Source organism: Doryrhamphus excisus, chromosome 4 (genome assembly GCF_030265055.1).
Source record: "Doryrhamphus excisus isolate RoL2022-K1 chromosome 4, RoL_Dexc_1.0, whole genome shotgun sequence".
NCBI lineage: Eukaryota > Metazoa > Chordata > Actinopteri > Syngnathiformes > Syngnathidae > Doryrhamphus > Doryrhamphus excisus.
Genome location: NC_080469.1, coordinates 14,813,514 through 14,830,027, shown reverse-complemented (window position 1 = coordinate 14,830,027; position 16,514 = coordinate 14,813,514). Strand labels below are relative to the sequence as shown.

Below are 16,514 nucleotides of genomic sequence, written 5' to 3'. Positions count from 1 at the left end.
TGTGGATGAGACGTGTGTGTGTGTGTGTGCGTGTGTGTGCAGTCCTCCACCAATGGCTTTAACACACCTTGACCTTGAACATTGTGCCTCCAAAAAAAGCGTAGAGATTTATCACAGAGCAGTCCAGTCAGTCTCTTTAAGCCAAACTAAACTGGTCTCTTCCTTGACCTTTGTGACATTTAACCCTAATCTCCAACAACCTTAAACACTCTTTCTGGCTGCCAGCTTATTCCCGCCGTGTTGGTGTCATGGCGGCCAAGAGCGCTGACTCATGCCAACCTGCTCTCTTTCTCTCTCTATTGTTCCGCTCCCTGACTTTGCAGTTTCCCGCCTAAGTCAAGGTGCTTGGTCACCACTGGGATGGCATGGAGCAAACAGATGGTTTCTCTCAGCGCATGTTTGCTCTATTCTCCATCAGACAATATTTCATCTTCTTCTTTTTTTTTTCTTTTTATGTATTTGTACTTTGGAAAGGCGCAAGCTGCCCACAGAGTGTTGTCACTCCCCGTAAACTGTTTGGATTCAATGAGCTAATCCACCTACAGTGATTGGCCGCCAGCCACACACACACACACACATCAAACACAGCCATACTGTGCAAAAAGGCTACATTTATAGGCAACAATTGGATATTTACGACGTATCATTGGCTGTTTATTCACCCCCGGCTTGTTTGGAAACATTTGTGGTTTCGTCACAGGAAGCCAAAGCATCATTAAGGAATACTATGGCGTTCTTTTTGTCCTCCGCTGCCTCATCATCGTGTAATTTAAAGCAGCAGTCGGCATCCATTGCTTTGGATTTGCCCCCCCAACTGTTGTAAAAGGGAACACAATTTGTTCCATACAATGTTACCAGGGCAACTGTCCCCATGATTAAAATCTTTATTATGTGTACACACAACATTCTTAGTTAAGCACAGTCATGGTGTTTGGGGTATTAGGGTTCAAGTTTGGCTTCAATTGTGGGTTTTGATTATGAGTTCGGGTTAGGGGGTTGGGGCTAAGGGTTTGGACTATAGGCTGGGCAATAAGGATTGGGTTTTACGTTACAATATATTGCTATATTATGTTTTAGAGAGAATTTAACTGTTGTTTACTTTCATGTTTTTATAGATTTGTTTTCAAATTTGAATAGTAGTTGTTTATGTTTACACTTTTGTTTATACACATTTTTATTTTATTTCCTTTATTTTTTGTTGTATTTTTTATTTCAAATATTTTTTTCATAATAGTCATTTAGTTATATATTATTGAATTAATACATTCATTCATTCATTTTCTACCGCTTTTTCCTCACGAGGGTCCCGGGGGTGCTGGAGCCTATCCCAGCTGTCTTCGGGCAAGAGGCGGGGTACACCCTGGACTGGTCGCCAGCCAATCACAGGGCACATATAGACAAACAACCATTCACACTCACATTCATATTAATACATTACTTATTATATATATTTTATATTTTTTATTATTATTAAAAAAACTGTAAATTTAAATACTACATTTATTGTGACATATTTAATTTAATTAATTTAATGTATATATTTGTATCTTACAGAAATAATATCACTTTTTACAGTTTTTATGGATGTATTTTTGTTTTATTTTTCATGTTTTTATTTCTCTGGTGCTTGTTTTATTTTTTAAATTTCTCTAAACTAGATTTCTATTTAATGTTTCACATATATATTTTTTTCAAACTTTAACTAATTTTCATAAAATGTAAATCTTGTTTCTTCTGATTAAAAAAGTTGTTTTAGATTTTATAAAGAAGTGTTTATACTTTCTCTATAATAGTCATTAAATTCATTTAATTTTATAGATTTTTTTTAAAGTTACCGATAATAGCAAACTATTGTAATTTAACCTGTAAACTAACCATATTTGAGTTTTATTTCAGTATCATTAATTAAAAATCATTAATTTAAAATCAAAGTGTTACTGCAAATAATGCCTCCCCACCTAATACTAGCCTTACCCCTAAGTGACACCTGACACCCCCAGCAGATGGTAGATCAAACAGGCACCCAATGTTAATACTAAGGTTTCATATTCATATTCCTGCTCATTTGGTTATGGTTATGGCAGTACAGTTTGTCTCTTTTATCAAAGATTGGTGTCTTCCTGCTTTGTTATTCCCAGTGCTGACCGTTAATCAAGTGGAAGAAGAAGGAGGAGGCGGGACGGTCAAAGCGTCGTTCCTGTCTATCCTCAAAGAGTTATGACAAGAGATACTTGTAAAAAGTCACAGTCTGATAGCCATCAGCAGGACGGTGATTCCCGTAAAGTCTAGACTCCTCGAGATGGGCATGTTGAGGTCACGCTCGTAAAAGTGTGCTCCTTGGAAGCAGGAATCACCTGCCCACACGGGTCAAGACAGCTACTGGGCCTCAGGACTCCGCCTGGATGGGCCACAATGTGTGCAGCATCTCCAATGAGGCTTAACGTGGACCACCGGGGACCCAAGGTGGGTGGGCAGGTGTCTCAAACGTCAACAAATCAGCGTTTAAAAACCATGATGGGCTTTGTTTTGATATGCCAGCGCAGATCAGCACGGACCAGTCTATGAATTTAGACACCACATGCAGCCGCCATCAACTGACCTTTAGCAGGAATGCGCCGCCTGCACTTTGACCGACGTTTGGGCTGGTGCAAGGCGATAGCATGGGGTGAGAGGGGGGGGGCTCGCTGGAGATAAACCGCCGTGCCCCCCGTCCCTCAGACAACAAAGAAAGTGAGTGATGTTTGTCTGAAAACCAAGAGGGTCGCTCTCCCTCCTCTTGTTTTGATGTGGGGTGGGGGCGGCCCACCTGGGATGCGGGTCTCCATCAGCACCCGGGCCACAGGGACAGGAAGAGAAACAGGACTCACACAGATCTCGTCACTGGGACAAACAACGGGAGTGACAAGCCTGACGGAATCCCACGCGGGACACCCCACAGACCCGGGAAGAAAAAAAACACCACAAGGCGTTTAGGTGGCCCCCGGACAAACACAGGCTGTTCAATTCTTTTGGATTCTAAACCACTATATAATGTAGTTGAATGGCGTGATGTTCGGGTACAGTTTGTTGGCAGATTGACACCAAAACAACGTCGTACGACTTTGAGGAGGGAGGGGTGTTCTAAGGGAGAATACGTTTTTGGTGCCAATCTGGATAAAGTTCCAAATCATAGATGGTACTTTTACCTTTGGTGTGTGAATCATGAAAAACACATCTTGCCTATGTCTCTGATCGTCCATGGAATCCAGGAAGTAGCCTGTACCGCACTCATCAACAGCTTTTTATACTTTAGCACAGATTTTTTAAAACTCTTTTTGCTGTGAGTTGAGTCAATTAGTAGAGATGTAATTCTACGTCATGCTAATATTAGCATGCATGCAAATGACATAAATAACATTCAATGCAAACTCATTAAAAGTCAATCACTCATTGACGACTTTCCCAGCTCACACTAAGCCTTCAGAGATGTCACATCTGCAAGACAAAACACACAAACCAGATGCTTGGAGAAGGTCCACTACATGGACAAAAGTATTGGGACACATGATTGTTAACAGGAAGTGATGCTACCACAGATTCCACTCCTGGTGGTTGGATTCTAGTTGATCCATAGGATGTTCTTCGACTTCAAGCTCATGTAAACGTGACTCTTGGGGGCTTGCTTTTTCAGCACTGGCTACAACAAAAGGCCTTCCACAAAGCTGGAAGCAGACAGTTGTCCATAAAGGATGAGGATGCACGGGAACATCGCCTCACCCTGGATGAATTCATTGATTAAGAGGCGTATTTGAATACGTTCGCTCGTACAATGAAGGAGCATTGAGGAGTGATGAGACGCTTGACGGGGACCCGGGAATGTGGAGCATCATCAGCGGTACGAGATCCCAGATGGATGTCAGGGAGGCAAACAACATCTGCTATCAGCGGAAAGACATGCTTGACGGCAGAAGACGGAGAAGATGTCAGGCATTCTTTGCTGGGTTTAAGCAAACACGGAACAAGAGCGTGTTTGTCTTGTAAACAACCAAAAAAAAAAGTTGAGGAGGGGGGGCACATTTGCATTTGAGATCATCTCTGGGTTCACGTAGAATAGAATAAGTGCTTACCGTCCTCTAGTGGACACTTTATTAGGTACTTCTAATCAGCTCCAAAACAAAAATAATAACGTCTTTATTCATGTTTCCATCATATTCAGGTAGCTAAATATGCTAGCCAAAACATTGTTTATTATACACTTTGTGTACCATAGCGATAAAACAATCAGGCTCCAACAATATCACAACAAGGTCATTAGAGGGCACATGAAAGTGAGACGGAGTGAGAGCTCGAACCTATCTTTGTTGTCCTCTGTGGAGGTCCTGGCCTCTTCCCACTGTGGATGCCCAAAGTGAGGCAAGTGTGCTTTGGCGTGACCAAAGGGAAGCAGAGCAAGCAGGAGAGAGAGGGACACACAAATGGAGGTGGAGGGAGGGGGGGGGGGTAGTCTTCTTCCAGGGTTGGTGTGCAGCAGACTGAAGAGAAGCATGTCTGTCTGCCCCACAGGCCCAGAGTGGAAAACAGGATCAAAGAGTCGCCACGGCAACCTGCATGACACACATTGTATGGGAAAGGCAACTTTGGTCAATCAGGGGAGGAGAGAAGGTGACAAGGACAGAAAGGAGGAGGACAAGAGGAGTTTATATGTTGCGCACTCTTGACTTTACACTAGCAAACGTTGCACTTTGACGCACTCGAACACACACACACACACCTTCTGTCACACATAGACACTGGCAGGGAAAATAAGCAAGAGGATGGACCTCCCTCCTTATCAACCTCATTACAGCTAATAACACTTGTATATAGTATGACTAATACAACATTCACTGCAATAAATATTACATGCAGTGGATGTATACATGTAGCTATATACCATATGTATATATATATATATGATCTTTTATTAGATACATAAATAGATTCAATACTTTATTCATCTCCACGAGAAATTCACATTTCCAGCAGCTCTGCAAAAAAGTCAAACTAAACTTAAAACACTTCAGTGATTGCAAAATTATTCATATTAAGATACATTCTTTTACAAGTATTGTAGTTTTAATTGACTACTGTAAATAATCCTTGGAAAGAGTACCCCAATTGTAAAGTAGAAGTGCACGTTATCATTATCAGTGGATGTTATAATGTCATCAAGTCTTTAAAGGGGACCCATTATGCTTTTTCCATTTTTCTGACCTATAAATGTAGGTAGGATTTTGGATTCCCGTGTTAAACGATGCCAAAGTTTCAGATGAGGTTTGTGCATTTGGATGTGAGCGATGGGCATGCCCAGGTACCTAGCTGAGTGTGACCAATCACAGTGGAGTGGGCGTGCTTGGAGGCGGGCTGTGGGTGGAATGAATAAAAACAGATTTTTTTGGGAAATCCAAGGAAATTGAGCTGGAATAGGTGCAGATTCTGGAAGATGTAGAAAGTTTTCTGTGCGGGTTATTGTGTGTAGCTGCACTATAGGAGTCCACAATTCAATACAACGGGCTGAAAATGAGCATAATAGGTCCCCTTTAACGGTTCATGTGATTTCTTGAAGTGTAAGAAGAAATAACCCACTAAATCTGTCATACAGAGCAAGTACAGAGCGAAGTTAGTTAGTGTATAATAAAACTAAAATCAAGTAAAAGTACTGTTCTCACCCTTGGAAGACGCATACGTAATGCAGAGGGAACAAATAGGTGTTTGCACAGTGATGCTGTCATCTGGTGGTGTTTTATAGGTATTGCTGGAATTGGACAAATGTCACCGTATGGTCCATTTCTGGTTCTATGGTCATCATCACACATCTTCTTTGCGATCACTGGTACACGTCAGTGGTGACATTAGAAAAAAAATGCCAAAAAAGCAACTATCCTCATGTGGAGTTAATAAAAGTATGGCCCAGGGCCATTTTTGTCACATATTATTTAGGGTTGTCAAAAGATTAAATATTTTACAGATGAATCAGTTTGTAAGTATAATTAATCAGGATTAATCACCAGTAGCAACCGTGTCTTAAGTATGGCCATTTTTACTGTATTTAATAAAGAGAAAGATAAATGACTAGACAGGATGATATGCAAATTTCCCCACTGAGGGACGAATAAAGGCATATCTTATCTTATATATATTTGTATGTATTACCGCTCCAAATGAAGTCAATATGTCAATCAAACTAAAAGACAACACACAAGTCTAAAAATCTATTAGTCTAACACGAGTCTCTATAACAGAAGCAGAACATTTGACTCACAGTGTAAATCCTGTTATCATGAGCAATGAGGGGTTGCGTTCAAAGACATCACGTCATTTCAGGTAAATGTACTTGTTTTTATAGTTACAAAGTGAGTGATAAGAATATTTGTTTTTGCTCTGCTTTTACACATATGCAGGTTGCACGGGGTACAAATGGTTAGCGCGCAGGCCACACTGCCAGGAGACCCGAGTTCAATTTCATCCTCGGCCATCTCTGTGTGGAGTTTGCATGTTCTCTCCGTGCATGCGTGGGTTTTCAGGGTACTCCCTTTTCCTCCCATATTCCAAAAACATGCTAGGTTAATTGGCGACTCCAAATTGTCCATAGGTATGAATGTGAGTGTGAATGGTTTGTCTATATGAGCCCTGTGATTGGCTGGCGACCAGTCCAGGATGTACCCCGCCTCAGCTGGGATAGGCTCCAGCACCCCCGCGACCCTTGTGAGGATAAGCAGTAGAAAATGAATTAACACATACGCATTATAAAGCTGTTTTTTTTAGTGTCCCTGAAGGCATTTCGCGTTCTCGTCATGAGAATGAGTAAGTGTCGTTCCCGGGATGAACGGACTAGAGTCACGTCTTGAGTACCATCTTAGTCCACGTTACCAAAAGTCAAAGGAAACGTGTTCAAATGAAAAGACAATAGTGTTTGATCTTTACAAATTTAATTGCCATAGCAAAAAAAAAACAAAAACAGAAGGATAAAGAGATATGCTGCAGCGAAAGGTTGTGTGACATGACTCCTCCTAACGTGTACACCATCTCCTCCAGGTAACTTACTTACTTACGTACAACACAGCGCCACCATGCAGCGGGTACGTGAGCCGACGCCGCTTTAGACACTTCTGTGGCGTGGGGTGAGATGATGATGATGATGATGACGGAGGGTGGAGTTGTGTGTGTGTTGGAGGGGTGGGGCGGGGGGGTCTTCACAGACAGTTGGAAGGCATTGGGGTGTCAGACAGGGACTTGTCACATGCAGCTGTTGCTGTGGCTGATTGATTGACTTTCTATTCCACCCCGATGGGAGGCTGGAGGGGCCAGCCAGTGCCAAGATGGATTATGCCAAAAACAACAACAACAACAAAGAAAGCAAAAAAAAAAAAAAAAAAAAAGTCAATAAAGGTGACCTAAACATATTATTATCATCATTATTATTATGATTATGCTAAAACACAGACATGAAACAAGCATTAGGGCCACACCCAAAAGAAGAGAAACAGTGCAACTGCTACAATAACTTTATTCTCTTAATATTGCAAATGTATTCTTGTAATATTATACCCTTTTTTCGTGTTAAATTATTTATTATTTATTTTATTATTAAATTTCATGTTTCTTTTTTCTCTGATCTCCTGATCATTACTTACAAAATGTTTTTCAATATTGTAGCGTTGAATAATTTTTTTATCTTTTATTTTTTTGTCCAGCCATTGAGGCAGATAGTATTAATGGTCTAAATGCCCTTACTTGCTAAACAGATTTGCTCTGCCAGGGAAAAAAAAAAGTGTAAGCTCCACCTTCCCTGTTCTGTGGAATTTTATTTCACTTTATTTGATGTTTTTGTTCTGTATAATTTCTTCTTTTTGGTGTGGCATTAATACCTCTTTTAAAACAGTTTTGGTCATTTCAAAGAACTCCTAAGTCATGTGACGTAGCGTTTATGAAAAAAAGCTCTTCTACGTTGCACATTGCTAAAAGTATTGAGATGTAATGCTTGGCACTCTGACACGGTCACATGACTAGTAAGTAGTGTGTATGGGGCCACACGGGGGGGGACGTAGGGGTAGACATCACTGTGCAGAGTCTGCATGTCACCGTACAACACAGTGTATTCCAAGATGGTGTGACAGGCTGATATGTAAATAGTGTACATAAGAAGGCGCGAGGAGAAGCACACTTACTTAAGTCGTACAGTACTTGTCAGGTGGAAACAACATCAACAGTTCCCACTCAGACATCCTGTAAAGTCATTAGTGGAAGAGTTAAACATATCTACAGACAACATGGGCTCCACTGTGTGTGTGTGTGTGTGTGTGTGTGTGTCAGCAGGGGTGTAGCTAGAGATTACAAGGCCCCATCTCAACACATGGTGCCCATGGAGCATCATCACAAGAGGTTCTACTTGGTTCTGAAGGCCCCTGGAGAAGATAGTCCTGAAGGAGACGGAGGGGTGGCGTGTAATGTTTTTGTTAGTGTGTGGGGGGGGCACCAGCAGGACATTGTGTGTGTGTGTCGTCGTCCGCTGTTTGTGTCTCTCAGCGCTAGCTAGCGTCATATCCTGGCGGGCGGTGTGTCTTTGTCCTCCAGCAGGACGATGAACTGGGCGAAGCTCTCCTTCACAGTGTCCATGTGGTCCGTGCTGGTGCCCTCGAGGATCCAGCGCTTCCCCCTGGCCAGAGGCTCCAGCTCAAAGTACTTCTTGATCTGTGGACACAAACGCCACCTTGTTAGTGCTATTCACTATACCGTGGTCCTACACTCATGGGGTAGTACAAATTGGAACGGTGCTACCTTGACAATAGGGAGTCCTTTCAATGTAGACTTCAATGAGGTGCGACCTTAGTTGACCTGTTCATCAAGCATCAACCTCAGCATGTCCAGATAAGAGTGGTGACCTATTATTGTACTTTGATGCTGATTTTAGGCACGACATCACCTCTAAACGTTTCCAAGGAAGTCATCAATACCAGTTGCGAATGATTGCAGACAATTTTCTATCTAGACAGGTAGAGTCGGAGGTCATCTTGCAACTTTTAGCCCACATGGAAAGGATTGATTATGGATGAATGGGATTCCATCAACTATGGTTGAATATTAGGCTATAAACCTTTGTTTTGTTTTGACGCAAGCAGCATTTCCTTTTATATTTTGCCAGTTTTACAAGGTGCAGAGGAAATTCCAGTGATGGGACTCATTTATAATGATTAACAATTTGTACTTTTTGTAACGAGAACAATGTGTGTTACATTTTTAACCAGTGAAGCAAGTCAAGGATGTAGAAGAACACCGATGCTGCCCGTGTATCTAAATGACTTTCCAGCTAGAAGTGAAATAGCTTCTTCCTGTCAAGCTGTGCCATGGTGTGTGGCATGCCCAGGACGGGGAGTAGGAGGAGGTGGGGGTCTTGTGTCTGCTCAAACGCAGCCAGCCATGCCAGCGAGCGGGAGAGTGAGCACCGTTGTCTCTGTCCCCCCTCACCCCCCGCCCCCCGAGCCCAGCCACAGTCTCTGTCCGGGTGTAATGTGAGTTTAATGACAGATTAAGTCACCTCAGCGGCGTTTGGCTCAGAGGCTCGGCTAGAAAGCCGAGCGGACCCAAACAGTGTTAACAAATCTGTCTGGGTAACATGAGCTGCCCTGGTCCAGGCACTAGCCCCAGACCCAGACTGCAGACGATGCGGCTGGCTGCCTGTCTGCCTGCTTGGCTGCCCAGCAAGCTGGCTGCTGTCTTGCCTGTACCAAGGCCCTCTTCTGGAAGACTGTGGGCCCTGCACTGGCACACCGTCAAAGGGCGCAATCTCATCCAGAACCTGAGGAGCAATGTCCCTCTTTAGCCCTTTCACAGCGACAGCAGATGAGTTATGCTCTCAAACATTTGTACTTATTGATGACAAGCTGCTCTAAGCATGGCCAGCGTACATTCAATCCAGGGCTTTCAGTCCTGCAGCAACAACAGGTGGCGCATCGGCCTCCAAAACAACCCAAAAACCTGCTCAGTGTCACAAGGCTGAAGGAACCCCATGACCTAATGGCTGGGTGACATCCACACTGGCTGCCAACAGTGTGGCCAAAACCCGTTTCTTTAAGATTAAGTCCTCCTAAGCGCACTTATGCTTGCTTAAGGAATTGCGTGAGGCAGTGGGAAGGGTAAGCCACACAAGTACACTGTTGCCAGATGGCTCCTAGAAGGACCAGTGGGTCATCCAGTCTAGTCGTCTTCTAGGTCATACAGACCGCCCATACATGAGAGAGAGAAAGCGGCTTATACGTGCATAAGGGTGTCATAAAATAATCTATAATCACCTGAATCAGCCACATTCCTGCTGCTAGAATCTAGCCTCGTTGGTCACTCGTTGGGTGATTATGAGTGAAAGCAAAGCAACAGCTTTTACTTGATAGACACGACTCTTGACTCGTTCATTTGTAAAATAAGTGACTTTAAAATAAGGTGGACACTCCCCCAGCTGGGGGTGTAACGATACACCATAATCATCGGTACATAGTTATAGTATAGGAAACCTGTTTATGACCTTCTAAATAAGGTTGTTAACATTATTAGAGCCCTCTAGACATGAAATAACATCCCTATAATCACCTTTACACTTGTATTACCCAATATACGAGACATAACAAAAGATAATTAAGCTAATAAATAAAGCTAATAATAATGTAAAATATTATAATATAAATATTATAATATAAAATATTATATATATAATATAATTATACAAATAATAAAAAATGATATATATTATATAAAATATTATAATAATAAAATATTATTATTAATAATAAAGCTATTTAAGACATAAATAAGACTTGTGCTCATGCGTGTTGCTATAAATGTGCTCCAAGGGGAGCTGACTGGCGGGCGGACAGGAAAGTAACGTTGGGTGTTCAGAGTTGAGCTTCAGGTACTGCATCAATAGTAACTTGAGTTTTTAGTGGGTATTATTATGTTGTGAGATAATTCAAAGTTGCAATAAAGTTGCGGGTTCTTTGAGCTAGCTGCGGGTCACAAGTGGTCTCATACCTAATCGAGGATCTGTAAAAGGGTTCAAATTTTGGAGGTGTTGTGTGACCAATGAATAGAAAATATGAACTGTACCCCTGTGCATCTGAAATAAAAAAAACAAACATACAAAACCCCAAAACACTGGCCAACACTGACCCGGTGTGTGCAGGCAGTAGCTGTGCAGTAAGTCAGCTATACATAAGCTGCAACTCTGGCAAACCTAGTTCCGGCAGCTTAGAGCACTGATGGTCCGTGCACGGCACCCGGCTGCTTCCTTGGTCCATGCCAGACCGCTACATGTGATGGTCACTGGTAGACTAATGTCAAGTGGAAGAGGATATCCTGTCACAATAAATAGGCTTGGCTGCTGTCTTCTAGCAGTGGAAGACCTACTGATGGCTGCCTAGGCACGCGACGGGAGAATATATATATATATATATATATATATATATATATATATATATATATATATATATATATATATATATATATAATGTAACCCTCCTCTTGCCCAAAGACAGCTGGGATAGGCTCCAGCATACCAGCAACCCTAGTGAGGATAAGCGGCATAGAAAATGAATTGAAGGACGGATATATAAAGTATACAATTATGAAATAATACTGTAATGCCATACGCCCTTTAATATGTCATCTTTCACTCTATAAAGCCGTGGAATTGGTGTTTGTGACATTTTCTCACAGGCAATTAATCCGTCAAAGGTAAAAAAAAAATGTGTTTCTTTATTAATTATTAATGTTGGCATTTTTGCTTTTTGTAGTTGCATTATGCCTTTTTGCTGAGTTTTAGTTTACTTTATTTCTGCAATGAGACTTATACCACAGATGGCCCCTGGGCCACACTTTGGGCACCTTTCTTATTCGGCGAGCCAGACAGTCTTGGGTTTTGAACTAGTCCAACTTCCATTCTGTGTAGGAGTATATCAGCCTGTTTTGGTACTACTTCATTCTGGAAATGTACTAGAAATTGATGCCATATTTTTTGTATTTATTTGTCTACTTTTGTCTAAATAAAAAAAAGACCAGATGCAACTGAAGCGGAGCATCAGAACGACAGTAAATGACATCACAGCGATGTCAAAGTCACATCACTCATTGATGCTGATGCTGGGAACGCTGAGGTAAGGTTGGACTGGAAGCGCGGCCTGTTGGGACTGTGGCCTTCCAAAAACGCCTTGCACACTTCCATAATATACCGTATCACGGTTCATATTAGCCATCAAGGACACTAGACTTGAACAGGACTGCTGATCAGCTGCTAATGAATGGAACAGAGCGTAGTATACCATGGAGGAGAAAGTCCGACAAACCTGCACAGGGCATACTACGGAAGTGGATGCTGAGTTGACCGTCAGGTTCAAGTCTTGTGTCCTTGGTAAGGATGTCATAGTTCATTATATGATTTTCACGGCTTTAATGAAAGGAAGTTTTTACAATTCCCAGTGACGATGTAGAAGTTCTGAGTGAAAAAATCAGAGAAGCACATTTAATTTTTAGGGTAGCTCGTCTTACCATAAATACACAATCTCCACACACACGGTGCAGCATTACAGTTGCTTAGTTAAATTTGCTTATTTTGTTTAATTCCTCAGGCCCTAATGGAACCATACTGTCTGTAGTACAGTTCCTCAACAGTTCCTCCTTTGTCATAGGTGTAATTGCAGAAGATAATGTTATATGGTTGATTTGTAATAAGGAGAGCCACTTTAGTCCAGTTATCTTGTGATACACTTACTGTACATACTTGGAAAAGATCATCAGGCCTAGCATTCTTGGAGAATAACAGCAAAGCCAGATGGAGCAGATGTACTGTAGGTCTGCTACAGCAGATCAGTATGGAGGGAAATGTCTAATGGTAAACTCGGTCAGCTCTTGATTTCTTATGGAGGAGAGATTTTCTTTGTTGAGTCTGGCATTTATTTGCCTCGGGTCCCAAAAGTCAGAGAAACAAATCTATATTAAATTTAAGAAAATATCAAATAATACGCTAATAATACTCTTCCTGTTTAAGTAATAAAAACATAAAGGTAGGAATAGGAAATGTTCACTTGAGAAGATTTTGCCTTTCAGCCATTGTTTAAAAAAAAGCTGATACCGAGGCTGACTCAAACTAGATATGCGATCCTTTAGACACTAGTTTCCTGCAGGCAACATCAAAACTGCTCTGTGGAGCAAAGGGAGCTTTACTCAATAAACTTATTGGAGAGCAGACTTGATTTCAGCCTTGAGGTTTTCATTTGGCTAACCTTCAGCTCTGTTCAACAAAAATAACATCCTTTGTTCAAAAGCTACTCAGGATCATGTGAGCGTACATGCGCTATGGGGAAGAAGGAAATATACGCTGCCATCTTTCACCACAGAACTCCATATTTTATGTATTTACATTTTAAAGTGTGGTCCCCTGAATTTAGAAGATGTGGGGTCCTTGTCTTTCACAGACGGAATTAGAAGTTCTATGAAGTAAGGAAAGTGGCATACTCAAATATCAAGACAATCAATTACCCCGTCCCCTGACATGTTGGCCCCTGCGAAGATATCAGTCACCTGGAAAGTGGCCCACACTGGCGACTGCGTTGAAATGGCAGAGTAACACGAGATCCACTTACCATATAATAGGTATGGCCTTTGTTTGCTTTTCCGGCTTACCTAAAGAGTCTAGAAGACATGAGAAAGCCCGGAGGTCCCCAAGAGAGAAACACTTGGGAGGTCAGTGGAAAAAAAACAAACATTGCACCACAAGCTATGGTAGGTGTCAAATGAAACAGCCCACTGGCCAGTAAATAAAGCCTGTTTAAGCAAGGCTTACAACACCTTGGGCAAGGCACCCTGGCTTTTTAGCATGTGAGGGGATTACTGTACCTTTAGCCTGACCCCAGGTGAGGAAAGTTAACAAGCGGATCATTAGCTAAGAGAAAGTAAGGAGGTGCCGGCAAGGCACATGACACGAGCACATTGGTTTCTTCAAATGAAAATGCCAAGACCTCAATCGATTGCGATAGGAAGAGCACAAAATGCTGCTAACGCCATGCTGTGCACAAATGAAGTACACATTCAATTACTGTTAGCTCGCCCACGGTAACTCCATGCTCCATTTGCACATAAGGTTGAACATTCAACTACATTTATTTGTTTAATAAATGGGTTAAAATGGTAACAATTGTATTAAAAATTTCACATTTAATTGATTTGATATTTAAAATAATATATTTTTTCATATATGTGTCCTGTGAGCTGTGGAACAACGATTCAATATGAAGTCCAGTTTGGCCATAGATACGAGGGAAAAACAAGACCATTACTGCAATTTTGAAGCCATTTTCACAGGTAATTTGACTTTTTCAGGTTAAAGGCAAACACAAGAACCTGCTGTTAGTCATAAAACGGCATGATCGTAATACAGAATCAGGTTGGCATCTAGCAAATTATATCACATACTTCAAATACACTTGACATATATAGTATCTGAAGTATGTGCATAAAAAGGAGCTTTCAAGTTTACTGGAAAGCCAGAAGAAGTGAAAGTGCGGGGGCCACCTTGGAGCCAAGCTACAGTTTTTGAACCGTTAGACCACAGTCGGCGTTGGCGAGTATTAAATTAAGATGCAAGTCCCCAGTGCCGCAGTGCAAAAACTAGCCGTGTTCAGGTTTACTGTCCTGTTTTACTCTGGTGGGACCGAGGGCCTCCCTCAAGCTCAGCTCGATGTAGGTTCAAAGTGATCCACCGATGGTACACTTCTCTTCAAAGCCCAATGGCCACTGCCAGATCAGAGCCATCCTCAGAGGTGCTGTAAATCTGAGATAGACTGCACAGGAGACATTCTTGCTGAACCATTCGGTGTGCTCCACGCAACAATGCTATTGCACTTAAGGGTCGACACGGTGATAATGTGCTTTCCATACAGGCATACAAGATGTGCTTGAGAAGCTATACATTACGTATAATGACTGGTTTTACTTTTAAAAAGAAAGAATTTACTTACAGCACATCCACTATGTTGACCATATTACATGAATATTATATTATTATTATTATATTATATTATACAGTTTTTCTAAATTCTTAAATAAGCCTCAGAAGCCTGGAGGTAGTATATTTCAATTGTGTTTCAAGAAATCTAGCCCTGATGCTGAAATGTAGAGCTTTTGTTAATGCTAATGAGGTGTGTTTGTCCATGCCCGTCTATGACACTGTGTGACTCCAAAAAGTGCTAGTGTACACTTTTTCCACTAACTTTGCACTGGTCTAACGTAATAGATGCCATATATCAAATACATCAACATAACATTATTGAGTGGGACAGGGGGACACAGTCGTTATAGCACACTAGCATAACGACTATGTTAGGTACAGTGCTAACATTCCATTCATATTTTAACATCATGCTCGGTTAGTGAAGAAAAACAAAATTATTTGCTTCCACGTCTGAAGCTGACTGATGGATAGAGCTTCAGGTTTCATTCTGAGATGTGTAGCAAAGCCTTTTTGCTTTGCTTTTTTATTTTTATTATGTAAACAAAGGTGACATACATCGGGCAGGCTCAAAAGTCCATGGCCCCTTCACCAGTGGTTGACTTGTACGGCACTAAGGAAAGTTTGTGAGGATTAAGTACCTGGTAAGTGTGTACAGCGGTGGAAACGAGGTACCCCAGTTTGGATTATTACAGCTTTACTGTAACTTAATTTACTAAAGGCAGAGAGCTCCATGACAGAAAACATCTGGTCTTTGGTTCTTGTGCGAGTGAGCTGGCATCTTGCCCGTGCACCACACTGCAGGGGGGCAATGTGCCAACACCTAAGCTCCCTCCCTCCATGGCTTGGTCTCAGTATCTTCTGAGAAGACCTGCCATGCTGTCACAGCCCACACAGAGGGTGTTCTCCGAGCCCCAAGTCACCTCCACCCTCCTTTCTGCAAGACCCCCCGAGTCGGACCCTCCATTCCCTTTCACTCTTGAGGCCCCCTTTCATGCACTATTCCTGACAGTTGACCAGCTTGAAAGCTGTAGCAGCCCCCCACACTTCAGCACACAGCACGCGGCATTACAATCAAAGTGCTTGCCTTCTGCAAAAGATTTAAACCATGCATCAAGTCAGGGTCTTCACACACTTTCACCTATACTGAAAACACACATGCACGCTAACATCAGTTGTAACAAGGGTCTTAAACTTAGCATGAAAATGAGTAGTTGTGTAGGTAATTTCAATTCATCGTTGTCCATAACAGACTAGTTTAAATTACTACCACAGAATCTCAAATACTACACTAACAGCACAAATGCTTTTTTCACACAAATGGAAATGATTAAAGCAAACATTGCATGCATACTACAATCACCATCAAAAAGATGATTGACAAAAGTCAAAAGTCACCGAAACAAAAGTCATACCGCTTGAGTTGAATGCTGGCACAACATGACAGGCTATTTGGCATTTTGGATTTTGGTAAAAAAAAATTTAAAAAAAGAAAGAAAGAAAAAAG

General features: G+C 41.7%; 1 protein-coding gene across 4 annotated transcripts in view; it reads right to left on the bottom strand.

The window, feature by feature from the left end:
- Positions 1–4,010: 4,010 nt before the first annotated feature.
- LOC131128643 (ADP-ribosylation factor-like protein 15) overlaps positions 4,011–16,514 on the bottom strand; it is an 89,304-nt gene continuing 76,800 nt past the window's right edge. For 2 of the 4 annotated variants that reach the window (XM_058071693.1, XM_058071697.1), the window contains exon 5: positions 5,212–8,709. In XM_058071693.1, coding sequence (XP_057927676.1) covers positions 8,557–8,709 — 153 coding nt within the window. In that variant the 3' untranslated portion in view covers positions 5,212–8,556. Of the gene's footprint in view, positions 4,584–5,211; positions 8,710–16,514 lie in introns of those variants that run through there. The other 2 variants (XM_058071696.1, XM_058071698.1) reach the window with 2 other exon arrangements.